Below are 26,181 nucleotides of genomic sequence, written 5' to 3'. Positions count from 1 at the left end.
CCTGACTTGAATCTCACATGAGATCCAGTATGATATTATTGGTTTGCCTTTACCTGTTAAGTGTTCTCATGGTACACAGGACTTCTCATTTTTAATGTTAATTTTGAAATAAAGGGAAATATTTAAATCAGAATTCTTTAAAATGAGCATTTTTTATTAGATTTTTCTGTCTTCTTTGGTTTGGTGGACAGGTTAATTTATATGTGGCTTTGCTTGTCACCAAATACTTAAATCACTTTCCAGCTCAATAAGGTGCATTGGATGTGTCTTACAGCCTGACAGCTGGACTTGTCTGTATCTGGAATTTCCAAAATGAAGTCAGCTGTTTAGAAAATTGCATGAAAACCTGAAGTGGTGACTAAAATGACAGCAATTTGCTGTTGTCTTCATTATGGGCTTTGTTTAAGCTTTTAAGCCTAAGGTGGTTTGGAGAATCTGTTTTGTCTTTGAGCGAGTACTCCTCTTCTTGATGCAAAATTAAGCAATGCTGAATATTGTGGGGGAAGTTTGATTCAAAAATCTGAACAGAGTTGTTGAATTTGTTTTATTCCACTTCAGACTCTTCCAGATCCTTGCCTCTCTCATGCTGAGTGGTGCAGTGGGAAATGGGGGTTTCAGTAAGTTCATAAAACTTCCTTACACTTTTCCCCTGCTCCAGTTTGGGGTGTCTTTATGGGATGGAGTCCTTCAGGATAAACCTGGTTCCTGCCTGTGCCCTCCATGGGGTGTGGTTCTTTCAGGACACACCCATCTGCTGTGGTGTTGGAGGTACAGGAGTAAAAATAATTCAGAATATAAACATCTAAGCACCCATTGGATATGGCAGCGGTGCACCTGGGTATTCTTGTGAGTAGAGGCACGCCAGCAAGATTATGGAGAAGTATTTAATATGTGGCTACAAATATTTATTCTTTAAATAAATGCTATGCAGTATGTGGATATTGCAGTAGTAATTTTCATGCTGTGTGATTTGATCTGTTCCAGGGAGTATGACTTCTGCAACGTCACCTATCATTTTGAAATGGGACCCCAAAAGTTTGGAAATCAGGACTCTCACAGTAGAGAGACTATTGGAGCCACTTGTTACCCAGGCAAGTGTCTTTGGTTTGTTTTGTTTCTTCCTTCAGCCTGATGCTGTATTTACTCTCTTTACATAATTATCTTAATAGTAGTTGATAATAAAAACATGAGCAGTTTTTGTTTGTGATCTCTGTTGGAAAGCTCTGTTCAAACATGTTTAGAGACTCTTGTTCTAAATAATTTATGGTCTCAAAATGTGAGCAGGAATACAGTAGTAACAACTATTTACTTATATCTGTCTTATACAGCAATTTAGAAACTTAACAAACAGGCAGTCTAAAGTAGGGGTCTGACTGAGACATGCTTCTGGTTTGTTATTTCACCATGAAAGACAGGTTCAAAATGAAAACAAACCAAAACCAACCATCCAAATTACAGAAACTATTAAAACCTGTTTTTATGGAGTGTTTGTAGAGGCCTGGTGCCTTTTTGTTTCCAAGCTGCTGTTAATAAGGGAAAGCTGTGTCTTTAATTCCCCCAAAATGATGTCTCTGTATGGTTTCTCTGCTCTTTCAGTGAGTCACTTTCCAAAGAAATGACATCTGGGTGTCTTTCTTTGTTTTTGAAAAAAAATTGTTATTTCTCTACAAATTATTCTGGACATGAAAGTCTGTAACTGTGTAACCGTGTGCATGACTTCACAGACTCGAGGCAGAGAATTTCTTTCATTCCACATGGTGATAACATGGTAACTAACTTCCATTATAAACCCTTATAATTTTGTTCTTGGTATGAAAGACAGACTAAAATCCTGAATTCACTGTGAAACCAGCTGAAAATGAGGTTGCCAGTTCTCTGATAAACTGACCAGCATCAGCAAGTGAAGCTGCTGTGCACCAAACTCTGTTGTGAAACCCAAGTTATTGTGTCCTCTGGGAGGAATTTCTTGTTCTCCTTTTGCTTTATTTTCTGCTGCTTTGCCCAGAGAAGGGAGATCATCAGCCCAGAAGTACCATTGTAGCTTCACAGTTTCACCAGGTGCTGGGTTAACTTTGGGCTCAGCTACGCCTTGGTTTGATAGCATGCTTGAGCAGATGCCAATCAAGAAATGACAAGCTGAGCTGCAGGACTTGGATTTCTTCAATGATAAAAACTCATGTTCCCAAGATTGTATTTTGATGAGCAACAATGTGTTTCTATTTTAGCAGTGTGTCAAGGAGACTAGGGAAAAAATAAAATGCTGTCAAGAGAGGGTAGAGAAATGTTAGGCTATTGTTTTATTCAACTTTTATGAATATTTCCATTCTGAGTTCTTCTTTTCATAGAATTCTAGATAATATGAATAAATAAAGTAAAACCTCCTTTTTGAACATGTGATTTGATTTCTTGTATTAGGGAAATGAGTAGATTTGCTTATTTCCCTCTACTTTGATTCCAGTGTAGTATGTTTGACTAAAACCTGTTTTATATGAGCCACACAAATGGAATCACGAAAGCTCCAAGTGATGAAAAATGTGTTACCTTCAGATTGCCTTTATCTGTTGCATTTCTAGCTGAGGCTGTTCAGCTGCTCTTTCTGTTTTTTCTCAGATAAGTTAAGGATCATCCCAGTTTTAAATATCTTTTGTTTTGTTTTTTTTTTTTTCTGCCTGAAATAGCATTTGCAGCCTGCTCAGGTCAGGAATAATCTCTGGTTTACCTCTGCCTGTGCAGTGCCAGCCTCCACAAGATGCCACGTGCAAAAAGATAAAAAGATTGGGATCTCCTTAAAAAGTTTCAAAGCAATTTCCTTCCTGAGGGAGAGAACATCTAATTTGAAACTTTATCTTGCAAATAAGTAAATAAATAGATAAATGTATAGGTATTTAATCCCATTCAGTTTGAGCTCTGAAGGCCACTTGTGGATTCAAATGAGCTGCTTAATGAGGAGGAGATCTTGGAGATGGGAAGTTCTTCCATAAGTCATTGAAACAGGTCACTGGGTAGAAGAGAGAGATTTGATGGCCACAAAATGCAGCAGAACTTTCAAAGAAGTTTCTGAGCAGCCTTTGAAGGCAGTCCTACTTCCATGGAATAATTCAGGTTGGAAAAGCCCTCCAAGATGATAGAGTCCAACTTTTGCCCAGTCCCCACCTTGTCCCCAGCCCAGAGCACTGAGTGCCACTCCCAGCCATTCCTTGGACACCTCCAGGGATGGGGACTCCAAACCTCCCTGGCAGTTCCAATGCCTGACCACCCTTTCAGTGAGAAAATTCCTCCTGATTTCCAACCTGACCACAGCTCCAGGCTGTGTCCTCTCATCCTCTTGCTTGTCTGGGGGATGAGACAATCCCTGCCTTGGCACAACCTCCTTTCAGGGAGTTGTAAAGGAATTTTGACCAGCAGTTTGGAGCAGATTTAATCCTGAGTCCCCTACAGCCAGATTTTGCCTGATCCTGTGATTTCCAGCACCAGCACGACAAATTCATGTTTCATTTTGGCTTTTGCCTTTGAATAATCAGAGTATCTTTTTGTTCTCCATGCTGTGTATGATTTTGGACAATGCTGGAAAAACTGGAAATTGTTGTACACAAGTTTTAGGGCTCCAAGAGTCCTAATTTAGTCCTTTGTATCTGTGAAGTTAGACCCTGAACTCAGTGTATGTGTACAAGCATGACTGACAGGTTTCCAGATGATGGTACATCCACTGCTCTCTGTCACCATTATATTTTCTGAAAATCCTCTTTGCCCAGGATTTTCTCCTGGGAAGCTGAGAGGAATGAAAACAATTATTTGATTGCTGCTCCTGTGTTTGCTGCTTTGGAATGTGGTCTGGACATTGTTTACCAGCAGGTGAATGTTTGGTTGGTTCCATGTGAATTGTTTTTTCCTAATGGCCAATCACAACCAGCTGTGTCAGACTCTGAGTCAGTCACGAGTTTTTATTCTTCATTCCTGTTAAGCCTTCTGATGTACTGTTTCTCTTTCTTTTAGTATAGTTTAGTATAGCATTTATTGATAGAATATTGATAGAATATTGATAGAATATTGATAGAATATTGATAGAATATTGATAGAATATTGATAGAATATTGATAGAATATTATAATAAATCAGCCTCCTGAGAACATGGAGTCAGATTCTCATCTCTCACCATGTCCTGGGGACCCTCACAAACACCACAGATCTCTACTGATACTTTGGAGAGTAATGCAGAAATGTGATGTGGGTTTGACAAAGAGCACCTCAGTGAGTCAGGGTAGGAGAATGGTGCGTTAAAAGTGAATTTTAGACAAGCTCATTAGTGTTCCAGATGAGAAAATATGGATAACCTAGGAACTGATTTAGAAGAAATTAGAAGACAAGAAGGTTGTCTGAGCTGGAGGCAAAATAAATCCAAAAATCCATTAACTGATCATGAGAATGCATTAGAAATGACAGAACTGCGTTTATTCTAGGAAGCCCTGAACTAGCAAACTAATTAAAACATTGTGTGGCTGTCAGAGCTGTGAGAGTCTTGGAGCTGGCTGGGGTACCCTGTTCCCAGTGCTTGTTGTCATGGTGGAAGAGGAGCAGGTAGCCCCTGTCATGTCATTTATTAACTTGCCATTACTGAGATTTTCTAAGAAATGCGTGCTGGAAAAAAATCATTAGAATGTCTGTTCTCCACTGGGTTGAAATTACTAATTGGAATGTGTTTATTTCCTCTGGCTTCAGTGTCACAATTAGCTAAAAGCATAAGGTAATTGTATTTGTTGGTAGTTTTGTTTTCTGACCTTTTGTTTTACTATGAGTCTTATAATTTTTAATTCCATTACATGTTTATAAGGAAATATATAACTAAAACATATTCTGAAGGGTTGCTGCCTATTACTCTCACCTTCCTGCATAGTTACCAAGTGGGTTGCAATTTTATTTGTTAGACTGTGGGTGGTTTTCCTAAGAAAAAAGAATTACATTTTTAGGAAGGTTTTAACTGCAATTACGTGATATTTTATGTATAGCTGAAAAATAAGACTGTTGGAGGTTATCCATAAGGAGTCAGGGGATTTTTGTGGTTGCTGTTGGTTTTGAGTGGTGATTAAATATGAATATGAATGCCATATATATATGTTAAGAAGAAAAAGAAATAATTGCCAACTATAAACCACCAATATCCATGCAATTTTTTGTTGAAAAGCACCAAAAAATAATCATGTATGTACAAACAGATGAAAAGATTAAGGAGCTGTGTCAAGTTTTTGAAGATGAGAAGATGAGATTTTCTCTATTGCTAAGGTTTAAATTTTCTAATGTCAATCTGTGGTTCTTTTCATTAGTTTTGCCTAGGAATTTTAAATACTCAGCCTACGTGGGTGTTTACAACTGTACCTTTATTTACCAGAGCCATGCAGCAGTTGTGCCTTTTGGGATCTTTACATTTTTTGACTGTTACTTATTATTCCAGGGTTTTAACAACAGCACAAATAATGGTGAGCGTTCCTGTTGCAGATTGTTTGTGACTGATTCTGTTTTCCTTCAGTGTGACACACTTTTGTCTTTCTAGATTTGCTGTGGAGAGACAGTTCTGATTGCAGTGCATGTTCTGTGGGCTTTTTCCAATGAATTTAAGATACCACTTTCAGCATCTTAAAGGAAGCAACAATCTATCATGAGGCAGACTAAAAATAATTGATTAATGATTTTGCATTTTTAAAAAATAATAGCATCACTCAGTAAAATTAATTGGCTATATCTGTGAAATAGATAAGCCATTGGGTAAAATTACAAATAGTTTTATTTCGTATTGTTTATATAGAAAATCATAATAATCATGGCTGATGTTGTTATTCATGAATTTAGGCCTAATCCAATCCCTTGTACTCTGTGTTTGGAAAAAGAGCAAATTTCTATATTGCCATAGATAAATAAACATAACTGTACTCCCAACAATTCCAATGAATTGGATATTACTAATATTTGGTGAACCTTGGTTTTACTGCATTTGAACCCTAAATCTGGTGTGCTCTTTTCCATGAGAAAGACATTTATTAATCTTGTCAGCTGCATTTGAACCACAGCTTTACTTTTATAGGGTTGGTGAATGTCTTTGCATATTTCAAACAAGTTGGGGAGAAGGTGGGTAATGGAGCACTTCATGCCTGATACCTGTTGCACTTGTTTCAGTAATTGCACTGAATTCTCCAGCAATTTCTTTATTTGGTAGCTGGATTCAGCTGAATTTGCCTTCAAGAGAGACCTAAGGGAAAATGAGTTCTAAAGGTTTATTTTTTGATCACTCATGCTCAATTCAATTGTATAATAAGGTTAATATTAGCTCAGTATTATTATTTTTTTTTACCTGAACAGGACTATTCTCTCAGTAGTGAAACTAATTCTTGTTTAGGCTCCTCCTGTCAGAGCAGTCCCAAATCTGTGGTGTTTCTGGGAGTGTGGTAGCTTGGACTGTGCATGGATTTGGGTGATGCTGGGGAGACAAAGTCAAATCATAGCACAAAAGGAATATGGAACTTTTCTCTCTGAAACTGAACTTCAAACATTTTTATGAAGTTGTTATGTTGAATAGGAAGAGAATCCTCCTGTCCTTCTCCAGCATTATAGAAGCATGCAATTGTTCAAGTGGAAAAAACCCTCTAAGATCATCAAGTCCAACTGTTCTCCAGCACTGCCAAGGCCACCACTGACCATGTCCCCAAGTGCCACATCCACACAGTTTTTACATCATGCCGGGGATGGGGGCTCCATCACTGCCCTGGGCAGCCTGTCCTGGTGCTTGACCACCCCTCCAGTGAGGAACTTTTCCTTGATATCCAATCTGAACCTCCCATGGCACAACTTGTGCTGTTTGCTCTTGTCCTAAGTTTGTACTATGTATTGCCTAAAATAATTCCTGAACTGAGCATTGCCAGCTGCCTTTTTACTTCAGGATGTTTTTTTAACCATTAGAGAGGCATCTGCTGCACCCTGGCTATTCCTGTTTCTTGTTTACCATTGTTTCAGTAACGTTTGTGCCAGCTCTAGTTGGGATCCTCTCAACGTGGAGACTTTTTGCGCTGTCTAGGAGAACCTTTAGCTAAATTTTGTCATTTCTATTTTTACTCTCCCATGCTTGAAAGCTGCAGGGTATTTTTGGAATGCAGTGTCCTGTAAGATCTGGACCTTGTCAGTCTGTGCCTCACATTTTACCCACTGTTCAGAGGTGTTTACGTTTGTACTTTGGATTTTATGCATGTTGGCATTTGCAGAGGGGAGAATGAGGACTCAGAGGGATTTAGGACTCCTCCATTACTTCCGCGTTCTGCTTTTATGGAATGATGGTTCTTAACTCAGAGCAAGGCAAATATGATGGCTGCTTTTTCTCCTCTCCTGCTGCACAAGCCAATGTGCAGAGACGGTGGAAAGATGGTGAGAAAATTTGTCACTGGTGTATCGTAGCTGGAAATGCAGATTGTGCTGGGAGCATCTTGGGTGTGCAATAAGCTGTGACTGAAAAAGCTCATGGCTAAAATGAACCTGCTCTAATTTGTAATTCTTTGGATAAAATGCTGGATTTTCCGTGCATTGGATAACTCCTCAATTTTCTTCATCATTAGGCAATTTTTAGCAGCTCGGGGTTACTGGAAAGTGTTTTTGTCTTTATGTGATACGGACAAAATAATTTTATTTGAAGAATGGTTTGGTTGGAAAGGACCTGAAAGATCACCTTGTTCCAAGCCCCTGCATGGGCAGGGACACCTTCCACTATCCCAGGTTGCTCTGAGCCCTGCCCAGCCTGGCTCTTTCCTGTCAGTGTAGGGAATAATTAGTGTGACCAGTTCCATTGCTGGAGCCCAGGGAGGTCCCTGATCCTGTCTCCATCCTGTATCCTGAAATATCATCTTTGGAACTTGTCTAGACAGCTTTCTAACCCAGTTCTATTCCTGCAGATGGTTTTCTGGCAGCTTTCATGGAAGGCTTTTCAGAAAACATTCTTGCCTGGGATTTCCAAGCTCTAATCAAGAAGATCAATCTAATTATTGAAGTGTTGTTCTTCTGCTTGTGTCCTTGAAGATGTATAGAGAGGTCTAGTGAGACAGGGATGAGTCTTTTTCACATCCCCAAATCACAACTCAGCAGGTTCTTAACAATCCTGTTGATTAAATTTGGGTCATCCCTGTAGAAGGGGAACATATAAAGGTTTTGAGGGAAAATTTGCTCTGGTTGCATTTTTAGATGATTTTTTCCCAGTTTGCTGAAAAGCAGTTCTATGTTTTGGGGTTTTTTTTTAAAAACATCTTGTGAACTGCCTGTCACTTCCAAAATTTCTCAGGGTTAACAAATATATTGGCAAATTACATTTTCTTTTGTGTTAAAAATGCTGATTAAAGCAGGACAGGTATATCACCTTATGTTTTAAAAGATGGTTGCATAATTGAAAGACAGTGGCATTGATACAAAATCTGAAATGGATTTTCATTTTGGCTGATAAGGAAATCCTTGTTGATAACATAAAATTTCATTTACTCAAAGTCTTTGACACATTTTTTTTTTCCAGTGGTTAAATTAAAGACTGCAGAATTACTGCAGTAGATACAAGTGCTAATATAATAATTTATATAACTGGAATGGTTCTAAGTCTAGGATATTTTTGTCATACAAATGTGGTGCTTTAACGGGGGGGGCAACTTAAATAAAATGTTTTTAATATCACTAAATGTGAATCAAATGTATTAAAATAAAGAATTTTAGTCACATACTGTATGAGCAGGGTCTTGGTATGGTTTGTTAAGCAGCAACTTCAAAATAGATTTTCAAATATCCAACTGAATGTGAGCTCATCGTAACATGATAAAATGATCCTTAAGTGCATCAGCTGCTGGGTGTAAAGTAAATTTTATTTAAGCATTATTATTGTTGTAACATAGTATTTGTTAATGAGATTATTATTGGAAGGATTTCCCCTTCTCAAAAGAGCAGTTGACAAATTGGAATGAGATCAGAGAAAAATTACGTGAATTATTGTGGTTTTGTCTTTTAATGGAAGCCTAAAGACTTGGGATGCATTTCATCTATGCAAAGGCTTATCAATTAAAAAGAAATTGTCCTAAATTTGCTGCCAGTATAGATTTTGAGACTATTTCTGGTAGCACTTACAATGTAAATAGTATTTTATGATTCTAATCTTAACTAAACTAGGATATGGCATTCACACCCCGAAAATAGAACATCCAAACACTAAACAGCCTCATCAGGGATTTTGAAGTAGGATTTGCAGTACAAGTAGTAACTCAGTAAGTTAAGAGGTATTGTGGTCTTAACCTCAGTGTATGTTTGTGTATCAGCAAGAGGCTGTCTTGTAGAGAAGGTTTTTTATTAATCCTACACAATCCTCTCCCTTGAAAATGAAATGATAAGTGAATATAAACTATAAATAAAGGGTAAATTACGTACCAGCTGGAAAGATGGGGACATCAGTGCTACCTGAATCTTTGATGAAGAATTGGATACACTTTTGAAGCGTGGCACTCATGAGGCATTTTAAACCCTGGGGTCAGTTTGGGCCCCTCATGACAAGAGAGACCTGGAGGGGCTGGAGCTGTCCAGGGAGGGGAACGGAGCTGGGGAAGGGTCTGGAGCCCCAGGAGAGGCTGAGGGAGCTGGGCAGGGGCTCAGCCTGGAGCAAAGGAGGCTCAGGGGGGCCCTTGTGGCTCTGCACAGCTCCTGACAGGAGGGGACAGCCGGGGGGGTCGGGCTCTGCTCCAGGGAACAGGGACAGGAGGAGAGGGAACGGCCTCAGGCTGGGCCAGGGGAGCTTTAGATTGGATATTGGGGAAATTTCATCATGGAAGGAGTTGTGAAGGGAGTGGAGTCACCATCTGTGGAAGTGGTCAGAAAACCTGTGGATGTGGCACTTGAGGGTGTGGTTTAGTTGTCCTCAGTTAATGGTTGGACTTGTTGATCTTAAAGGTCTCTAGGTCCGCCAGGAGTTATAAAACTGGGAAAATAATTACTGGAAGAACAAAACCCTGCAGTAATGGGTGTTCTCTCTTTCTGAATCATGGAAGGAGCAATCCCTCCCTCCCTCCCTTATTTTCTGTCATTGATCAGATTTGCCAGGGAAAAGAGAAACTAGAGCAGCACCTCTGTGATTAAATATGTATGTTTCTAATGACTTTGGGGGCAATTTGGATATTGAAGTTTGTAATCCATCTTAGCTTCATTCTTCAGAGTGATCTGAAAATCTTACTCACTTTCTTCTTTTTCATTAACTTCATTAGCTGTGTGTGTCATCAGTCTGCAAAAGTTAGAACAGCTAGAAAATAATCCTAATTACAAAAATAATACCCTAATTACAAGATTTTGCTTTGAGGTGTTAATTAACCTAATTCTAATGATCCATGTTCTGAGAAGCAGTGGCAGTTTCTGTTCCATTGCCCTTCAATATGTATTTCTGAACAAGGACTGATTTATTTGCAGTTCAAAGGACTCGGGGCATGGATACATGGGTATTTTGGGTTTGATTTCTGTTTGTTTCCTTTGTTAATTTCTTTGGAATATTGATTCCATTGGGTGTGCAACCTTTAATGGATCCAAGTAGATTTTTTGGTAATTTTGGCTGTTTTATGAAAATATTTTTTTTTTTTGGTAACAAGAGATATCTGAGCTTTTGGTGTATTTTAAAGATGACCTTGATTTTCAGCCAGAGAAATTTAGATGAAGTTTTGCCTTAAGAAAATGGTGTGATTGTGCCTTAAGCACATGGTGTAAATTACCATATTTATTTTCCTGTTTGGTATATTAATTTTCAGTATCTTTTCTCACAAGCTTATCAGAGGTTGGTGTTCTTGAATATTATGTGTCTGAGCAGCAAATGCTCAGATTGGGAAGAAATATCCTCTTCTACTTGTCTCTTTCAATGGCATGATTAATATTTTCCTCTTTGTGTATTGGAGTCTCTTCTGTAGTCTATTTCTCTGTACTCCTGTAGTGCGTTGGTCCTCATTGATGGAACTTCAAACCTTTACTAATTTATAATGAGGGTATTAAGGATATATAACTCTTGCTTAGCTTATTCAACACAGATTAATTCAATATTGTGCAGATGACCTTTGATGAATACAAGGAATATTTCTCTGCTGAGTAGAAATTTTCTTTTTTGTAGATATCTTTTTTTTCTTAAGTAAGTCTTTTTAATATCCTAAATGAAGCCAGCGCTAGAATTTTCATTCTCATTCAGTTTCTTGGGTCAGTGTGGAACAAAGGACTATCTGCACAAATTTCCTCTCTTCCTTTACGAATAAAAGGGTGTTTAGCAAAAAAAAAAAAAAAAAGCATGGTCATAACAAAGTAACCTTGACATTTAATGTGTGTATTGCTCTTTATAAACCTGTTTTAAAGATGAAAATAGATGAAATTGATTATATGTAAAATTTTAAGAAATACAGATTAATTTTCACTTAAGAAAGTGGTAATGTGGAAAAAGATAAACCAAAAATATTGGGTTTTCATGCCAGGTTTTGGTAGGGAGGGGACTACAGGGTTCAGTGAGAAGCTGCTGGAAGCTTCCCCATGTCCATGGAGCCAATCCCAGCCAGCTCCAGGCTGGACTCACAACTGGACAAGGCTGAAACCTCTGCACTTTCTTGCTCTAAATCCTTATCTCCTTGTACAAACAATTAATCTGTAAGTTTTCAGAGAAGGGTTTTGGAGAAAGGAGATTTGCAATGAGAATTAATTTTTCTGATTCATTTCATCTTGCTCCCTAGTAATGAAAATGTATTGTATCTGCTTATGCTAATAATAAATACTTCCATTGGAAGGTGTTAATGTAAAAACATAACCCAGTGTGCTGAATGGCTTCTGAATGTGGAGTTGTTTCCAGGGAAGCTGTATTAATGTATTCCACTTTTTCCCAGGGAATTACACTCATCTACACCCTTAGTGTGGTGTGATTAAGCCTTTACTACTCTGCTTGAAATACTTTAATTGGCAGGTACATTTATACTTTCCTGACAAGGAGGGAAAAAACTGAGGGAAATGCATGCATATAAGGCATAAGAAAAAGAAGATAGATATCTATCCTAGCTCCTATAATATCAGTATCTATAGATATTAAAATAGATATAGATAGATATATGTTGTCTTTTTCTTCTTCCTTTTCTGTCTCCTTGGTACATATTCTTTAAATCTGCTTCATTCCTGTGTTCCACCTCATGAGATCTTTATGAATGCTTCCATAGCCTGTAATATTTATATTTTTAATTCCTTTTTAGGCTGAGGGACTGAGTGTTTTCATGTACATGCCATGTGATATTGTTGACTGTTGGAATGTGGTGGATTAACAAAGTTTGTGGCAGTGTTTTTACCCTTCATGGAAAAGGAAATGGTTTTTATTTGAGCAGTTCCTGTCTGACACAACTGAAGTACTTGCTAGAGGAGCTGGAAACAGGCAGGTGTATCCTTGTTGTAGTGCTGACTGTGATCAGTGAGCTAATTTTATAATGGTCCATGCCCTGTAAAATAAGCATTTCTTTTTGAGCCACTTATAATGATGATTAAACCCAGTGGCAAAGAGATATGTGCATTTTGGAGTTCCTGAATTCAGCAGCATTCCAGCTCCTGTGTTCAGGATGTATCAGGGTCACATCATTTAGTTCCAGCCAGAAATCACTGCCATGACTTTACACACGACCCTTCTCATCCACAGAATATTTTTAATGCTGTTACTGCAACTCTCAAGAGCTCCTGAAAGTCAATTTAATTTTGTGTTGGAATCCAAAGTGCAGAGAACTCTCAGAACTTTGGGCCTGCAAGCCAAAGCTTAGAATTAAACACAAGATTTGATCTAAGACCTTGGAAAAGGCTTCCAAACTTAGGTGCTAGAAGCAAGAATGTAGGTTTATAGCTCAAAGAGACAAGTTACGCTAATTAAAAGAAAGTTTAGAGTTTAAGATATAAAAAAAATAAAATAGCTACAAAAGTAAACAAAGAGATTAGAATGCAGTACAGTAACAGTACCACAACATGGTTGGCTAAAAAAAGTTACACTGTACCATAAATCCATAAGACAAAATATTTAAAGATTAGGTAAAAAAATAAATATCCTTGTTAGCAGGGTTTTATTTGTCAATAAATCCTTAAAAAGTCATGTAGCTATAAGTCTTGTAACCTTCTAAACCATACTATAACAATTTGAGCCAGACTCATCCTTCCTGCTTATGTGAAAATTAAGAAAATGAACTGAATTATCAAAAACAACTCAGAAGTGCCATCTCAAATTCCTTCCAAAATTCCCCAGAAGTGAATTATCACAATTGTGCTTGTGTTTGAGCACAGAAGAAAATCCAGGCTGTGAGCTGCATCTCTTCCCATCCCTGAGTGGCAGACAGCTCTGGAGACAGAATCTTCTATTTCCTTGCTGGTTTGCTTGGCCAGTAAGACAAAATTAGGAACATTATTTTATATTTTCATATTGCTAGAGATTTCAGTCTCTTTGTAAGGGGCTTTCCTGTGTTTCCACCTTGGTTGTCTTTCAGGTTTTGTTTTACCCTCTCCAAGGGCATTCTGTGAGTCCATCTCTGTACTTAGATTTTAGTTGTTCTGAATATTGGGTAGAAAGTAGCGTTAGATTTTTGTTAAAAGTTTAAAGGTTTAAAAGGTTTTGTTTAAGAAAAGGATGGTTTTTGACACTGGTAAAAATTTCAGTATTTGTACTGGTCTTTAGGGGATTTGGTCTCTTTTAAAATTTAACTTTTTTCTAGCAGTAGACAAGCTGCAAGAGTGGAAATGATCATTGTAATCATCATCCTAGAGCTTTTTCAGGTGTTTAAATTTTACTGAACAAAAGTTACTAAGCACTTTGGAACTGAAGTCTGAAATTTTGAGCTCAGTGTAGCAGATCACTGCAGAATATTTTATACAGCTTTAATGAGAGATTAGTAATGCATTTGTTCTGCACACCTCTCAGCCTTTTTCATTGAACTTAAAGCGTCCAAGAGTAAAATTGATACAATCAAGTTACAAAATTGTGTTCTTTTTTCAAGTGATTTGCCCTGCAGTTTTCTCAGAAGACATTACAGTCTGTGAGGGGTGCTGGCTCTGGGTTTTTTTGTGGTGTGTTGTTTGTTTTTTTTTTTTTTTTTTTTTTTTAATTCTGTAGCTGTTTTGGTTGTTTGATTTCAGTACTTTTTATTTATTTTCTTTGTTTTGTGACTGTTTTGGTTTTACAACCCAGCACCAGCCCTGGATGAGCCAGCAAAGACGTCAAACATCCATAGATCTTTTATTTTCTCATGGAAATGAGGTGGAAAGCCTGGAATATCAGTTTGTACTGAGCTGTGGGAGTTTTGTGTATAATCAAATACTGGCTTTATACATACTTTTGTCAGCAGAGAAATTAGAAACCGATTTTGTCAAAAACTAAGAATAAACAAAGATGTTTATGAGCTTTCCTTTTCATTAACAGTGATGCTGCTAAAGCTGAGTTGCCCTGAAGTGGGATAAATCCTTCAAAAGTCCTGTGCAGCCTTTGCTACAAGACTTCTGGGACAGGGAACCCAAAGGATCTTTAAATTTCTGTAGCATCCTCATCCTCCTGGGCTCCCATCCAGCCCTTTGCTCTCACCAATCACTTGAGTTTGTCCCCAGGCCCCATCCTGTTCCAAAATACTGATGAAACTTAGGAATTGTCAAGAAAGTGCAATTAAATATTTTTGAGCTGGAAAGAAAACTGCTGAAAATATTAAAGGTCTTGTTCTTTATGGAATGGAATTTTGTGAAGGAAAGCAGTTTTAGAACACTGGAGGTGTGAGGGTGTGAGAAGTTCAATTTCAGATTTTAGCTTCCTGTAGTGACTTTATGAAGGATTGTCTTACTGCTCCCACTTGACTATTTTGTCTGTTCTTTCAAATACCTCCCTTGGCCAAATAAAAAAAAAAAAAAAATTCTACTTATTTGTTCATCAGTCTAAGTCCTGTAGTAATTTCTTCCCTTTTTTTCTTCCTCCTTATTCTTCCTGGATATAAGACCTGGGTCCTCTTAAATTCTTTTCAGAATCTTTGCTTGAAAAAAGAAATTAAAAATCACTGCAGCTTTAACCCAGAGGTTGTTGAGCCTTTCTTCAGGCCACACTCTGTGGTGGTCCTCGATTTTCTCTGCCAAACTCTCTAAGTAGGTCCTTGCTTTTACAGTTCTTGTGTCAGTGGTAACATCTGCTTCCAGGTTTTTCTTTACCCTTGACTCCAACACAGCTTTTGAATTTGTGTGTTTTTATTACAGGAAAGGGCAGAAATCAGCAGGGTTGCATTTATTAGTTTGGAATTACCTGTTTTAGAGAAAATGGTTTCAGGTTAACAGCCTGTTGGGTCTGGATTCATTGGCTGGCTGCTTATTGAGTTTCATGAGGCAAGTTTAAAGAAGTCTTCATTGGAAAATCAGTCATGTTACAATTGTTCTGGGGAGCTGGCAGTCTGAGCTGCAGGTTTAGTTGCAAATTTCACATTGAATTGCTGGCAGATACAGAGGTAATGCACACTGTGGATGAGTCAACTCAGTTGCTGCGAGTCAGGAGCTCTTCCAATGTGTCTGTTACTGCTGTGGCCATCAGAATGCTGAGGCTTCAAAGGAAGGGAGAAAATTGAATGTAATGTATCATTTTTTATATCCCTTTTCTCCATCTAACTGTACAGAACATTTTTCTATTGATTTCCTCCTTGGTGGCTGCTCTGAACTTGCACAGGGCTGCGCTGGGGTGGGGCTGTGGGGCCGTCACTGTGCGCTCTGTGAGGTGATGGATTTGTCACCACAGCTCCTGAGCTCTCTGCAAGGAGCTCACTGAGCCAGAAAATGAGTGTGTGTAATCAGCATCTCATTTCACAGAAGTCCAGCAGGGAAGCCTGTGCTGGGTTTCCAGAATTTCCATTTCTGTAGGGTGGAGCTATCAAAAACTTAATTGTGGCATCAAAATGTGCCTTTTGCTGGAGTCATTAAGCCCCACTTTCGTCCACTGAGAATATGTGGGAAACTTGATATTCATACAGCCTTTATTAACATTTGTAATTTCATTTTATACTCCTGCACCACTCATTTTTACTTTTCATGAGATTTTTATGATGCTGCTTATCCTTGTAAATGTATTTATTGCAGTCTTACTTTGGAAAAACTCGTACAGGTTACTGAAGAACTTTACATAAAAAACATGATCTGATGCTTTTTTATTGTGTTTTTTCCTGGTTTGACACATTTTCTTTTGAAGTAACTAAATCTCTGTATTTCAGATGTGTCTGAGACTTAGCCCAGATTTAGATTTAATAGATTTTGGATTTAGTTAAGATTCTGTCTCAATACAAGGTGCATATATATATATATATATTTAAAAATTTAGCATTTTGCATTACATTTTCCATATTGATCAGGTCAACACATTCTGTTGACCCTATTGATCAAGTTTGATTAACCACCTTAGACCTGAAAGCTCAATTATTTTATGGCAACATTCACACATTACTCAAATATTTTTCCTTTTATAGGAGGTGTTTTAGAGGAGGGTGATCTGTCCACACACACACAAAAAACAGGGGGACAAGGATGAAGGGAAAACAAAACAGTTTTACTGAATTAGATTATTTGATGCTGCTTCTAAATGAATTTGGAAAATATGTTTTGAATATTTTTCCCCCATGTAAGACTTTTGATTATATTGTATCCCCCAGCACAGTTAATATTCTGAAATTGCTTCTGCTTGGAGATGAGATGCAAAGGATGGTTCACTGATCATTTCTGTTTGCTGTATCCTATTTATTCATTTAGCACACACCTTGATTTTTTTTATATGTAAGTTATTCCACACAGGAAAGCAGAAGGCAGCTATTCCCATGGGAGCACAGGGAGCCCTTCTGCAGCTGGAGAGATGGAAACTGGGAGTACTGGGGAGAAAATGGTGGAGATCTGGGAAATCACAACCTTCAGGGGCTGAAATGCTCGTGGAATGAGTGCTCACAGAACAGCCCTGTCTGACTTAGTGTGAGCATTTCATCCAAAACAAAGAAACTGCTTGCAGACTTCTCCTCCCAAGGTAAATTTCTATGACAGCAACGCTGTCCCCGAGTCTCTTACCAGATGTGTGTAAAAGATCAGCAAAATTTAGTCACGATGAGAACCTGACCTGCCTTTGCCTTGCTTCTGAAGTAGCTGATTGGAATAAAACATTGCTGGATGAGACAGCTGAGCAGTCATCTAACGTGATGAAAGAAGAAAAATAACAAAATCCTCAAGTATGTGGAGAGTGCCGCAGGCAATGGGGAAGTTTTGGAGCTCAGAAGAAGAGAGATTGCTGTTCTGTGACGCTTGTTTGAGGTGCTGTGGTACTGCAGGGGTGATACACCAGCATGCTTTGAAAGAAAATGTCTGTAAAACATTAGTGTTTGCTCCATAGGTTTGGTTTTTTTCCTGGCATGGTTGTCCTGCAGTAGTACATGATAAAAATACATTCTTTTTTACCCAACTTTATCTTTACTTTTACTTTATCAACTAATTTTTTTTTACCCAACTTTTACTTTATCAACTCATCCGAAATAGGAGTATTTGTAAACAGAGCTAAAATTGGAAGGTTTGCAGGCATTATGTTGTTATTTTTGGCAAGGCACAGGGTGCCCAGATCAGCTGTGGCTGCCCCTGGATCCCTGGCAGTGCCCAAGGCCAGGCTGGACTTGGAGCACCCTGGGCCTTGGGAAGGTGTCCCATGGCAGGGGTTGGAACTGGGTGTTCTGCAAGTCCCTTCCAACTCAAACCATTCTGTGATTCTCTGATTCTTGAGTTGTACAAACACTGCTGATTTAAAATCTGCATTACTCAAAGCAATGATTTTCTTTTTTATAGTCGGGCATAGGAGAGTGAAATTATGATTTAAAAAAAAAAAAATATGGGTGAAAAATTGAGTTGTTGGGAAAAGGTCCCTTTGAGCTTATGACTTGTTCCTATTTATTGTTATTTTGAGATTTCTGAAGGAGAGAGGTGTGGAAATCACTTGGACTTTTTTTGCAAAAAGGCTCAAGGCGGAATGAAAAGCCAAAGCTGCCAATGCCACCTTGGGCAGCCTCTTCTGCCTCTGGTGCCTTCCTGAGCTGCACCTCTGCCATGCAGGGGATGGGGACACGGGGTCTGCTCAGCAAACAGCCTGCAGAACACTGGCAAAAAAACCATCATTTTTCAATGATACTGGTCTGGAAATGGTAAAACCACTGTTGATGAGCTTCTTCACAAAAATGTAGTGTAATATCAACAGCCGGAGTGTGAAACTGGAGCAAGAGGGGAGATATAATTTCATGCAAATCCATAAATACTTGAAATCAGAGTATTAGTAGCAGATTGTCTCAAGTCTAATATTCTCCACTTATTTGTTTATGAGCTGAGAGGAATTAATTTTTTTTTACTTTCTCATCCTAACAAGTTTTGCTGTGAGAAATACTGTGGCATTTATAACGTGGTATCTTATAATTCTGCTGCATGACTCTGGGATTTACTGGTTCATTTTTATTCACTTGATTTATGAAAACAATTCAAACTCCTGCTAATTTTAATGCAAATACTTGTTTAGTGCTAAGGACATACTGAGTGCTGTGCTGGGTACAGGTTTTCCTTGAAATTCCTCCTTGGTAAGAGCTGGAACTTTCAGTTCCTCTGTTTCTTTTTAGCTTGTGCTTGTTAGGAAGAAGTTTAAAAAGAAATTAAAAAAAAAAAAAGAAAAACAAAACATACCCCAAAACAAAGAAAAACAAAAACTCAGAAAAAGAAAGGGAAAATAGTATCTTACTCCTTTTAGCCTGTGAAATCAATGGGACTGTCCTGGACTGATTTTTGTAGCTCTACTGAAGAGACATTTTTCTTAAATGATATAATCTTAATTCTTTTTATAGTTGAGTAAAAATATTTTAAACATTTATGTTAACTTTGCTGTTAATGTGTGACAGGAAATTGCCTGTAAAATACATTTTTAAAAAGCATTAGGGCTGATAAAAGTTTTACCTTGTAGATTCCACAAGTATTTCTAGATTTGTTTAAAATCATGTATGCTTTTAGATACGGATTCCTACACATAAATGTAAAATCAAGTTATTCAAAGATGGAATAAAAAGAAGTGCTTTTCCTTGTGAAGGAACATTATAGATAAAACCTTTTAAAAAAATCTGTATTTTGCCAAAGGAGATACTCAAGCTTTAAAATTCTGGTGTTTTTTTAGATGTTAGAATAAAAATTACTCATCATGGCCTGAACTATGCAGAGATTACAAAAAGACAAAATTATTTGTGCCATACCCTGGCACAGCACATGAGGAATATTTTCTGTCACTCACTCAGCTGCCCTAACACATCTCTGCTTTCAGCATGGGGAGATCTGGGCAGATTTTGGGCCATCTCTGAACATATCCATGGACTTGAACAACCCAGTTTCTAGGCAATTCTTACACAGATTTTTCAGGTGGGACTGAATATGGTTTTTAGTACTCTGGTAGCCAGGAAATAATCTTTCCATGGCAAAAATTGAAATTTTAAAATTTGGAAATTTTGAAATTTCTGTTGAAATTTTCTTCCAGCCTTCCAAGAGGGATAACACACTGACACAGGAATTATCACCTCCTGCATCCAGGCAGCAGAGGCAAAAGTCCTGTTGATTCCTTTGCCTTTCAGAGGCAGAGTCCTGTTAAAAAGCAGCAAAACCCCCTGAAGGATGGATGCTTTGCTGAGATCTGGTGCTGGGAAGGGCAGCCAGGCTGAGCTGGGGGTGGCCCTGGTTGCTGTCGTTAGCAGTGTCCGGGAGCAGGTGGCTCTCGGGATCTCTCGCTGCTCACAGTGACCCCAAGAAAAGCTGGAAAGTCTCTTTTCCCAGCCCAGTGCTTGAAGAAAGAGTCAGGGCTCCTCAGTTCTCGGTCTCAAGGTTGTTTATTGTTTCTTATCTATAAAATTCTTTCTCCTGTCCTGCCAAGGTCTGTTCAGCAGGTCAGACAGAGGCACTCTGCCTGCCCCTGGGGTGGTGTTATCTTTTTATACTAAAAACTTTTTATACAAAAACGATGTGTACAATATTTACCATAACTTCCCAATTCCTATCACCTATGTTAGACAGTGAGCTTCTACTCTAAACCAATCTAAAAGTGCCAACATCCCAGCAGAAGATGGAGGCCAAAAAGAAGGAGGAGAAAGGCAGGACACACCCAGATGCCTCCATTTTGCCTCCCTGAATCCCCATTCTAAAAACCCCAAAATCTACTTTTTCACCCCATGATAAATTTGCTATAATTCTACTTAATTTGTTGTGGTTTGCAGATCTTCATCTAAGGTTGGTAACTTGCTCCATGGGTCATAATCAAACCCACAGGGGCATCTTGGGCCCTGTGCCAGGGTCTGTGAGACCCCAGGCAGGGGTCTGGGCTGCGCAGGACAGCCAGAGGGATGTCCTGGCTCCTGACAGGTGGCTGTGGGAGATTGCTTGGTTGGTAAATTTTGAGGGATCTCTCTCCTTGAACCACTGATTGTCAAGAGCCAAGACTTGCTCAGCCTCAGATTTGGGCAAAAAAGGAGGTAGAACACAAAAGTGGTGAAAATTTCACAAAGGGGATGTGCAGGGAGGAAGTTCTGCTCTCTCCAGTCACTCTCTCTGTTTTTTGTTCCAGTTCCACTGTCTGTTTTTTGAGGCAGTGATTTGATTCTCAGCTAGTTCTTGTCAGCACTTTTTGTGGTGTTTGTACAGGGTGTAAGAAATGCGGATTTTTGCAGTTACCTCCTGTATCTGGGATGAAACTTGACTAAATAAGGAGAGCCTGGTGCTGCTTTTCTTGACCTGTTTAAAACTTTTAATACTGCTTTAAGTGACATTGCAGGGGGAAGCCATGGTTTAGGTGCATCTGCTATGGACTGAGATTTACTCCCTGCTTTCACTGTCAATAAAGGTGTGTCAGCTGAATGGTATTCTGAGTTTTTCAGTGTTTTAACCAAAGGTCCAGGTGATGGAATGGAGAAATGCCTTCAACACCAAGCTTGAGCTGGAAGCCTTCTGGGAGACAGAATGAGGAGTCAACATAACCTTGGCAAAGTGCAAATGATAATCTGAAAATATAGGATCTAATTCAGTCCAGACAATTAGAAAGCTCTGCCTTTGGCCAAGTGTAATTAACTGCATAAATACACATCAGTGACCTGCCATCACAGAGGGGACAAGGAACTGTAGAATGCCTCACAGATGAGCATGGCAAGAGTGTTGTGATTTACTGAACAGGCCTGCACTAAATCAGCTGTGCATCAGAGATTATCCATCCTGAAAAATATTCCTGCCATGCTTTTCAGCCCTGGTGGGGCTGTACTGGTCAAGCAAGGTCAGGGATTCAGGGAATATCCTGAGCATGAAGGGATGCACGAGGATCATCCAGGCCAGCTCCTGGCCCTGCACAGACACCCCAACAACCCCACCCTGTCCCTGGGAGCGCTGTCCAAACTCTCCTGGAGCTCTGGCAGCCTCGGGGCTGTGCCCATTCCCTGGGGAGCCTGGGCAGTGCCAGCACCCTCTGGGGGAAGAACCTTTCCTGATATCCAACACAAATCCCCCTGAGCCAGCTCCAGCCATTCCCTGGGTCCTGTCCCTGTCACAGAGAGCAGAGATCAGTGTCTGTCCCTCCAGGATTTGATATAATGCCCACTTTTAAACCCTGCATTGAGCAAAGATCTGAGTTACAGGGTGTCTAGATAAGAGTGATAACTAAGATTAGAAACCTTGAAAACACGACTTTCAAAGAAAGATGGGACAAAATGGAGCAGTTATTCTAAGGAAAGGTGAGTGAAGTGGAAAGTAGCACTTCTCAAATACATGAGGAGGCAATGGGACAATTTGTTTTCTGTGGCAGGAGTGGGTAGGAAGAGAAATAATGGAGTTAATTTCCAACCCAGAAGATGGCAAATTGATATTGGAAGGAGCTCTCTTGCAGTCAGACTGGGGAGGCATTGAAATAGATTTCCCCAGGAAGTCGTGCAGGGGATGGATTCACAGAATCACAGAACCATTAAAGCTGGGCAAGACCTCTAAGATAATCAAGTCCAACCATGAGCACAGCACCACCAGGTTCACCCCTGTGTCTCCAAGTGCCACATCCACACGTTTTTATGAACACTCCCAGGCACGGCAACTCCACCACTGCCCTGCAGGGTCTGTTGCAATGCTGGACAACCCTTTCTGTGAGAAAGCTTTTCCTGATACCTGATCTAAGCCGCCCCTGGTGCAGCTTGGGGTCATTTTAAGGACTAAAACCAGAGTTCTGCTGTGCCAGTGCCAGGAAGGACAGAGAGGTGGAGCTGGTTCTGTTTTGGAGTGAGATAGCACCAATATTTTTGCACCCTTTCCATGAATATAGTGCCAGAATGATTGTTTTGTCTTTTGTTTTTCCTAAATTTCATTCTTTGCCTTTCTGAACAGTGGGAGTCACATCACAGCATCTCTTTGGAGCAACAATAGCTTTATGTGTATCCTTGTTTTTTTCCTCTGTGTGCTAACTTTTAATTTTAGCATTGAAGTTTGTCTCCCATTTTGTCCCTAAAAGCAGCAAGTGTCCTCTGTGCTACTTTGTGGTCAGCTTTAGTTTGATTAATTTCATTAGCATAATAGTGAATTTTATGCATACTGTGCCATCTGTTTCCTTTCCACTTTATTCATATATCAAATGCCAAAAGTGTTCTTGAGATCCTTTTATTCCTATGTCCTTTTATTTATTATGTCCTTTTATTTATTATCCTTCAGCTGAATTTGAAGGCTGAAGTATTTCACTTCCAAGATCTCTATCACAGGCCTGGGAGAGAGTAAGGAAACTGATGGAGACCTTTGATGAGCAGAGGTGCTCTGTATGTAAGGTCTTGAGTCCAGGGATCTTAGCTGTTACATTTTAATTACATTTATTATTGAGTTATATTATTCTGGGCTTTGGGAAAGGTTATGATTACAGTCTGAGCAATTTCCTGAAAAGGAAAAAAAAAAAAAAAAGAAAGATGTGAACAAACACAAGTCATAATATTAAGATTTTTCCATAGTTCAAGCAGGAAAGGTTATGATGCTTTTTTTTTGACCTTTCTCCCATTTCAGTTCTCAAGACATTTTTTGTTAAGAATAAAAAGATTGTTAGATTGTGCTAGTCTAAAAAAAGCTGTAAGATATTTATTAAGTTGTGGGATTGAGATCAAGGCCTGGGTCAAGAATAAACAAACACACTGTCTTCACACGGAGACTGATAATCAGAAACAATGAGAAATGCAACTTTAAATAAGTGTTGTGGGAGTCTTTGTGGTGTGTTGTATTTTTCTGGGAATTTTTTCTGCTGTCTCTGAAAGGGTGATTCTTTCCTGTGTGTTAAACAGAAGGAAGGAATGTGCTCCTCTGGAGTGTGTGTGTGTAGGTTTTCCTTTTTATTATTTTTAGAGACTGCATAGTTTCAGGTCAGCACTGAGACTCCTCATTCTCCTAACAAATCATTCCTTTCCACTTCGTGTGAAAGAGCCTAAATATTCTTGGTGAGGAAGTTCTGGCTTCCCCCTGAGCTGGTTGCTCAAATTTTTGAGACTAATAAGCAACCTAAAACCTTCTTAAAAATCAGGGAATTCATCAGCTGGAGATAAATCTGCTGCTTTTTTTGTGGCAGCAGGATTTTAAATGGGGACTTTATCTGTGAGCGCAAGCTGTGCCCCAAGTCAGAGCAGGGCAAAGCTGGGATTCATTCCTCAGGCAGGAGCATCATGAGCTTAATGAATAATGGCGCCTCCTTGGGCTTCAGTCCCTTCCCAGCCTCTGCTGGAGCTAAAAAGTTTATCAGAGATGTTGGAGCAGCAGGGGGACCACAGCCTTCAGAGCCTCTGGGGCTAAACAGGAAATATTTGGGGTTTTCAGATGTTAGCAGGTGTGAAAACCTTTGCTTGTGCATTAAATTAAATCATTTTTCCATTTCTAACAGATTGTATTTAAGAGAGCATAAATACTTAATGACTTGAATTCATTTGCTGGCCAAAAATATTTAACAGATGTAAGTGGGTTTCTATGGCAATTGTCTGAGGTTGTCTCACTTAATGCCCTTTCTGTGACTCCTGTTTCATTTATGAATAAAAGTGAATATTTAAGCCTCATGAACATATTACTTCCACCTGCACTTGCCTGTGTGGGAAAACATCAGGTTATTTAGATCTCAAGTTTGCTTGGTGGTGACACATATGGGGAATATTGAAGGTGTTCTGTGTGTGAATTGTGTTTGTAAAACAACATCTGTCACTTAAAGGCAGATCCTGCCTCATTTAGAGGCAAGGTTTTTTGTTTGCCCCTTGTTTTCATGTTGTATTATGATTTTCTTTTACCATATAATTTAATTTTGTCTCACCCACTCAATAGTCAACATTATTTTAAAAAAAATATCTAGAACATTTTCTATAAAATCTAATTCCCAAGAAAGCCTTTGGGGGAGAATATTCATATCAATGGTTATTCCAGTACTGACCAGCTTCTAATTCTTCTGGAAATCTGAATATATTAATTGAAGCAGCTTCTGCTTGTCTAATACTGCATGAAATCTTTGGATGCTGACCTGGGTTAATTTAGTTGCTTAGGAATGGAACCTTTCCTCCTGATTTTATTTTAATTAATTTGTATTCATAGTCATAGGTGCAAATTTTTCAAATTATTAAAATCAACAAAAACAACAATACACAGAGGAAAATTAGAAAAGAGAAAATGACACCCAAGAAATGTAAATATTTCTAACTATTCTTGTGTGGCTCAGTGATCTGTTTGTGTTCCTGAAAACAAACATTTCCTGCTCCTCAATGTGTGTAATCCCATCCTTAATTTCATATAACTACATCCAAACAAGACTCTTGTTCTTTTTAGACTCATCCTTCTTAATTGCTGATATTTTCAAGACGTTTGTTAAGATAGTTGTTGAGTTTTAGAGAGTTTCTTGTCAGCTAAAAGCAATTCCTTCACAAATTAATAACTTTAATAATTCTGTGGATGTGTTTTTGGGCACTGCCCCTCTGTTGCAGACCTGTGTGACTCTGCTGGGATCAGTGCAGGGATTGTTCATCCAAGTTTCTCTGAAGTTGTGGATTAACTTTGAACAATTCAGCATAAATCAATATATTTTTGTTTTCTGGAGATGGTGTTTTCCTGTTTCAGAAGCAATCTGACCAACCAGATTTATTAAAATTTACTTAGCAGTTTGTATCTAAAATGCAGATTCTTGGCTTGCACAGATTTGAGGAATCTCATAATTAAATTTCAGAGTGCTGGTGATTTTATTTATCTGAAATGTATGCATTGAGAACTCTCTTCTCTTCCTTGTGTCATGTAAAACTGAACAAACCTTTTGAAAGGGTCTTCCACAGGATGTGTTTCTTCTTTTTTTCTTCCAGTGCAATATTAAAAACAACCAAAAAAACCCCTCAAACACCCCAACAACCTTTGCCAGGCATGTGCTGTTCTATATCCCACTCCCACACCTTCCTCTAAATCCTCTTCTCACCTTTCCAACAGTTTGTCAGCACAGCAAATCACATTTATTTGGTCTGAGATCTATTGCAAAACCAGTTCACTTAAGAAAGGCCTTCAAACTTAAAAATAGGCCTTTGAAATACTAAATGGTTTACTTAATAAGTAGCAACAAATAATTGTAATTTGTAAGACTGACATTTATTTTTCAGTTTGCAGGAAACTCCTTCTGTCATCAAAAGTTGTGTGTGTACAGGAAAGGTTTGGCTGTCTATTTATTAATGAGAAAACTTGAGGCAAAAAGTATTAGGAGAAAGTAAATAATTGGAACAAGGGAGCAAAAGCAGCTTGCAGCACAATCCTGATGGAATTTTTAAATGGAGTGTTTCAATAAATAGAAATAGAGTCTGAATGTGCTGTCCTGCATTAAAGTAAGAAAGTTCATTTTCTCCTTCTGCCATTGTTTTATTTTAAATGTCAGGAGTCCCAAAGAGAATTGCCTTGAAGAGGTCCAGTATTTACATATTGAGTGGAAAAAGTGCAAGATCATAATTTTTGATAGCTAAATCCTAAACAGCATCTAAACACTGATGTGGTACAAGCAACCTTTGCACAAGGGTTCTTAGTTCTGCTAACACTGTGTTGTCATGTGTATGAAATCATTTCAGCAGCTTGGCCTTGGTTTTAGATTCACAGTTATTT

General features: G+C 38.7%; 1 protein-coding gene across 1 annotated transcript in view; it reads left to right on the top strand.

Moving 5' to 3' along the window:
* Nucleotides 1–26,181, top strand: part of CTNNA2 (catenin alpha 2) — a 478,603-nt gene that overhangs the window by 57,438 nt on the left and 394,984 nt on the right. Inside the window, exon 2 of the mRNA XM_066548773.1 lies at nucleotides 985–1,091. Within this exon, the coding sequence (XP_066404870.1) occupies nucleotides 990–1,091 (102 nt within the window). The 5' untranslated portion in view covers nucleotides 985–989. The remainder of the gene's footprint in view (nucleotides 1–984; nucleotides 1,092–26,181) is intronic.

The sequence above is a fragment of the Molothrus aeneus genome, chromosome 4 (genome assembly GCF_037042795.1).
Source record: "Molothrus aeneus isolate 106 chromosome 4, BPBGC_Maene_1.0, whole genome shotgun sequence".
Classification (NCBI taxonomy): domain Eukaryota; kingdom Metazoa; phylum Chordata; class Aves; order Passeriformes; family Icteridae; genus Molothrus; species Molothrus aeneus.
The sequence above is the reverse complement of the archived record's forward strand: the minus strand, read 5'-3'. Positions and strand labels throughout refer to the sequence as shown.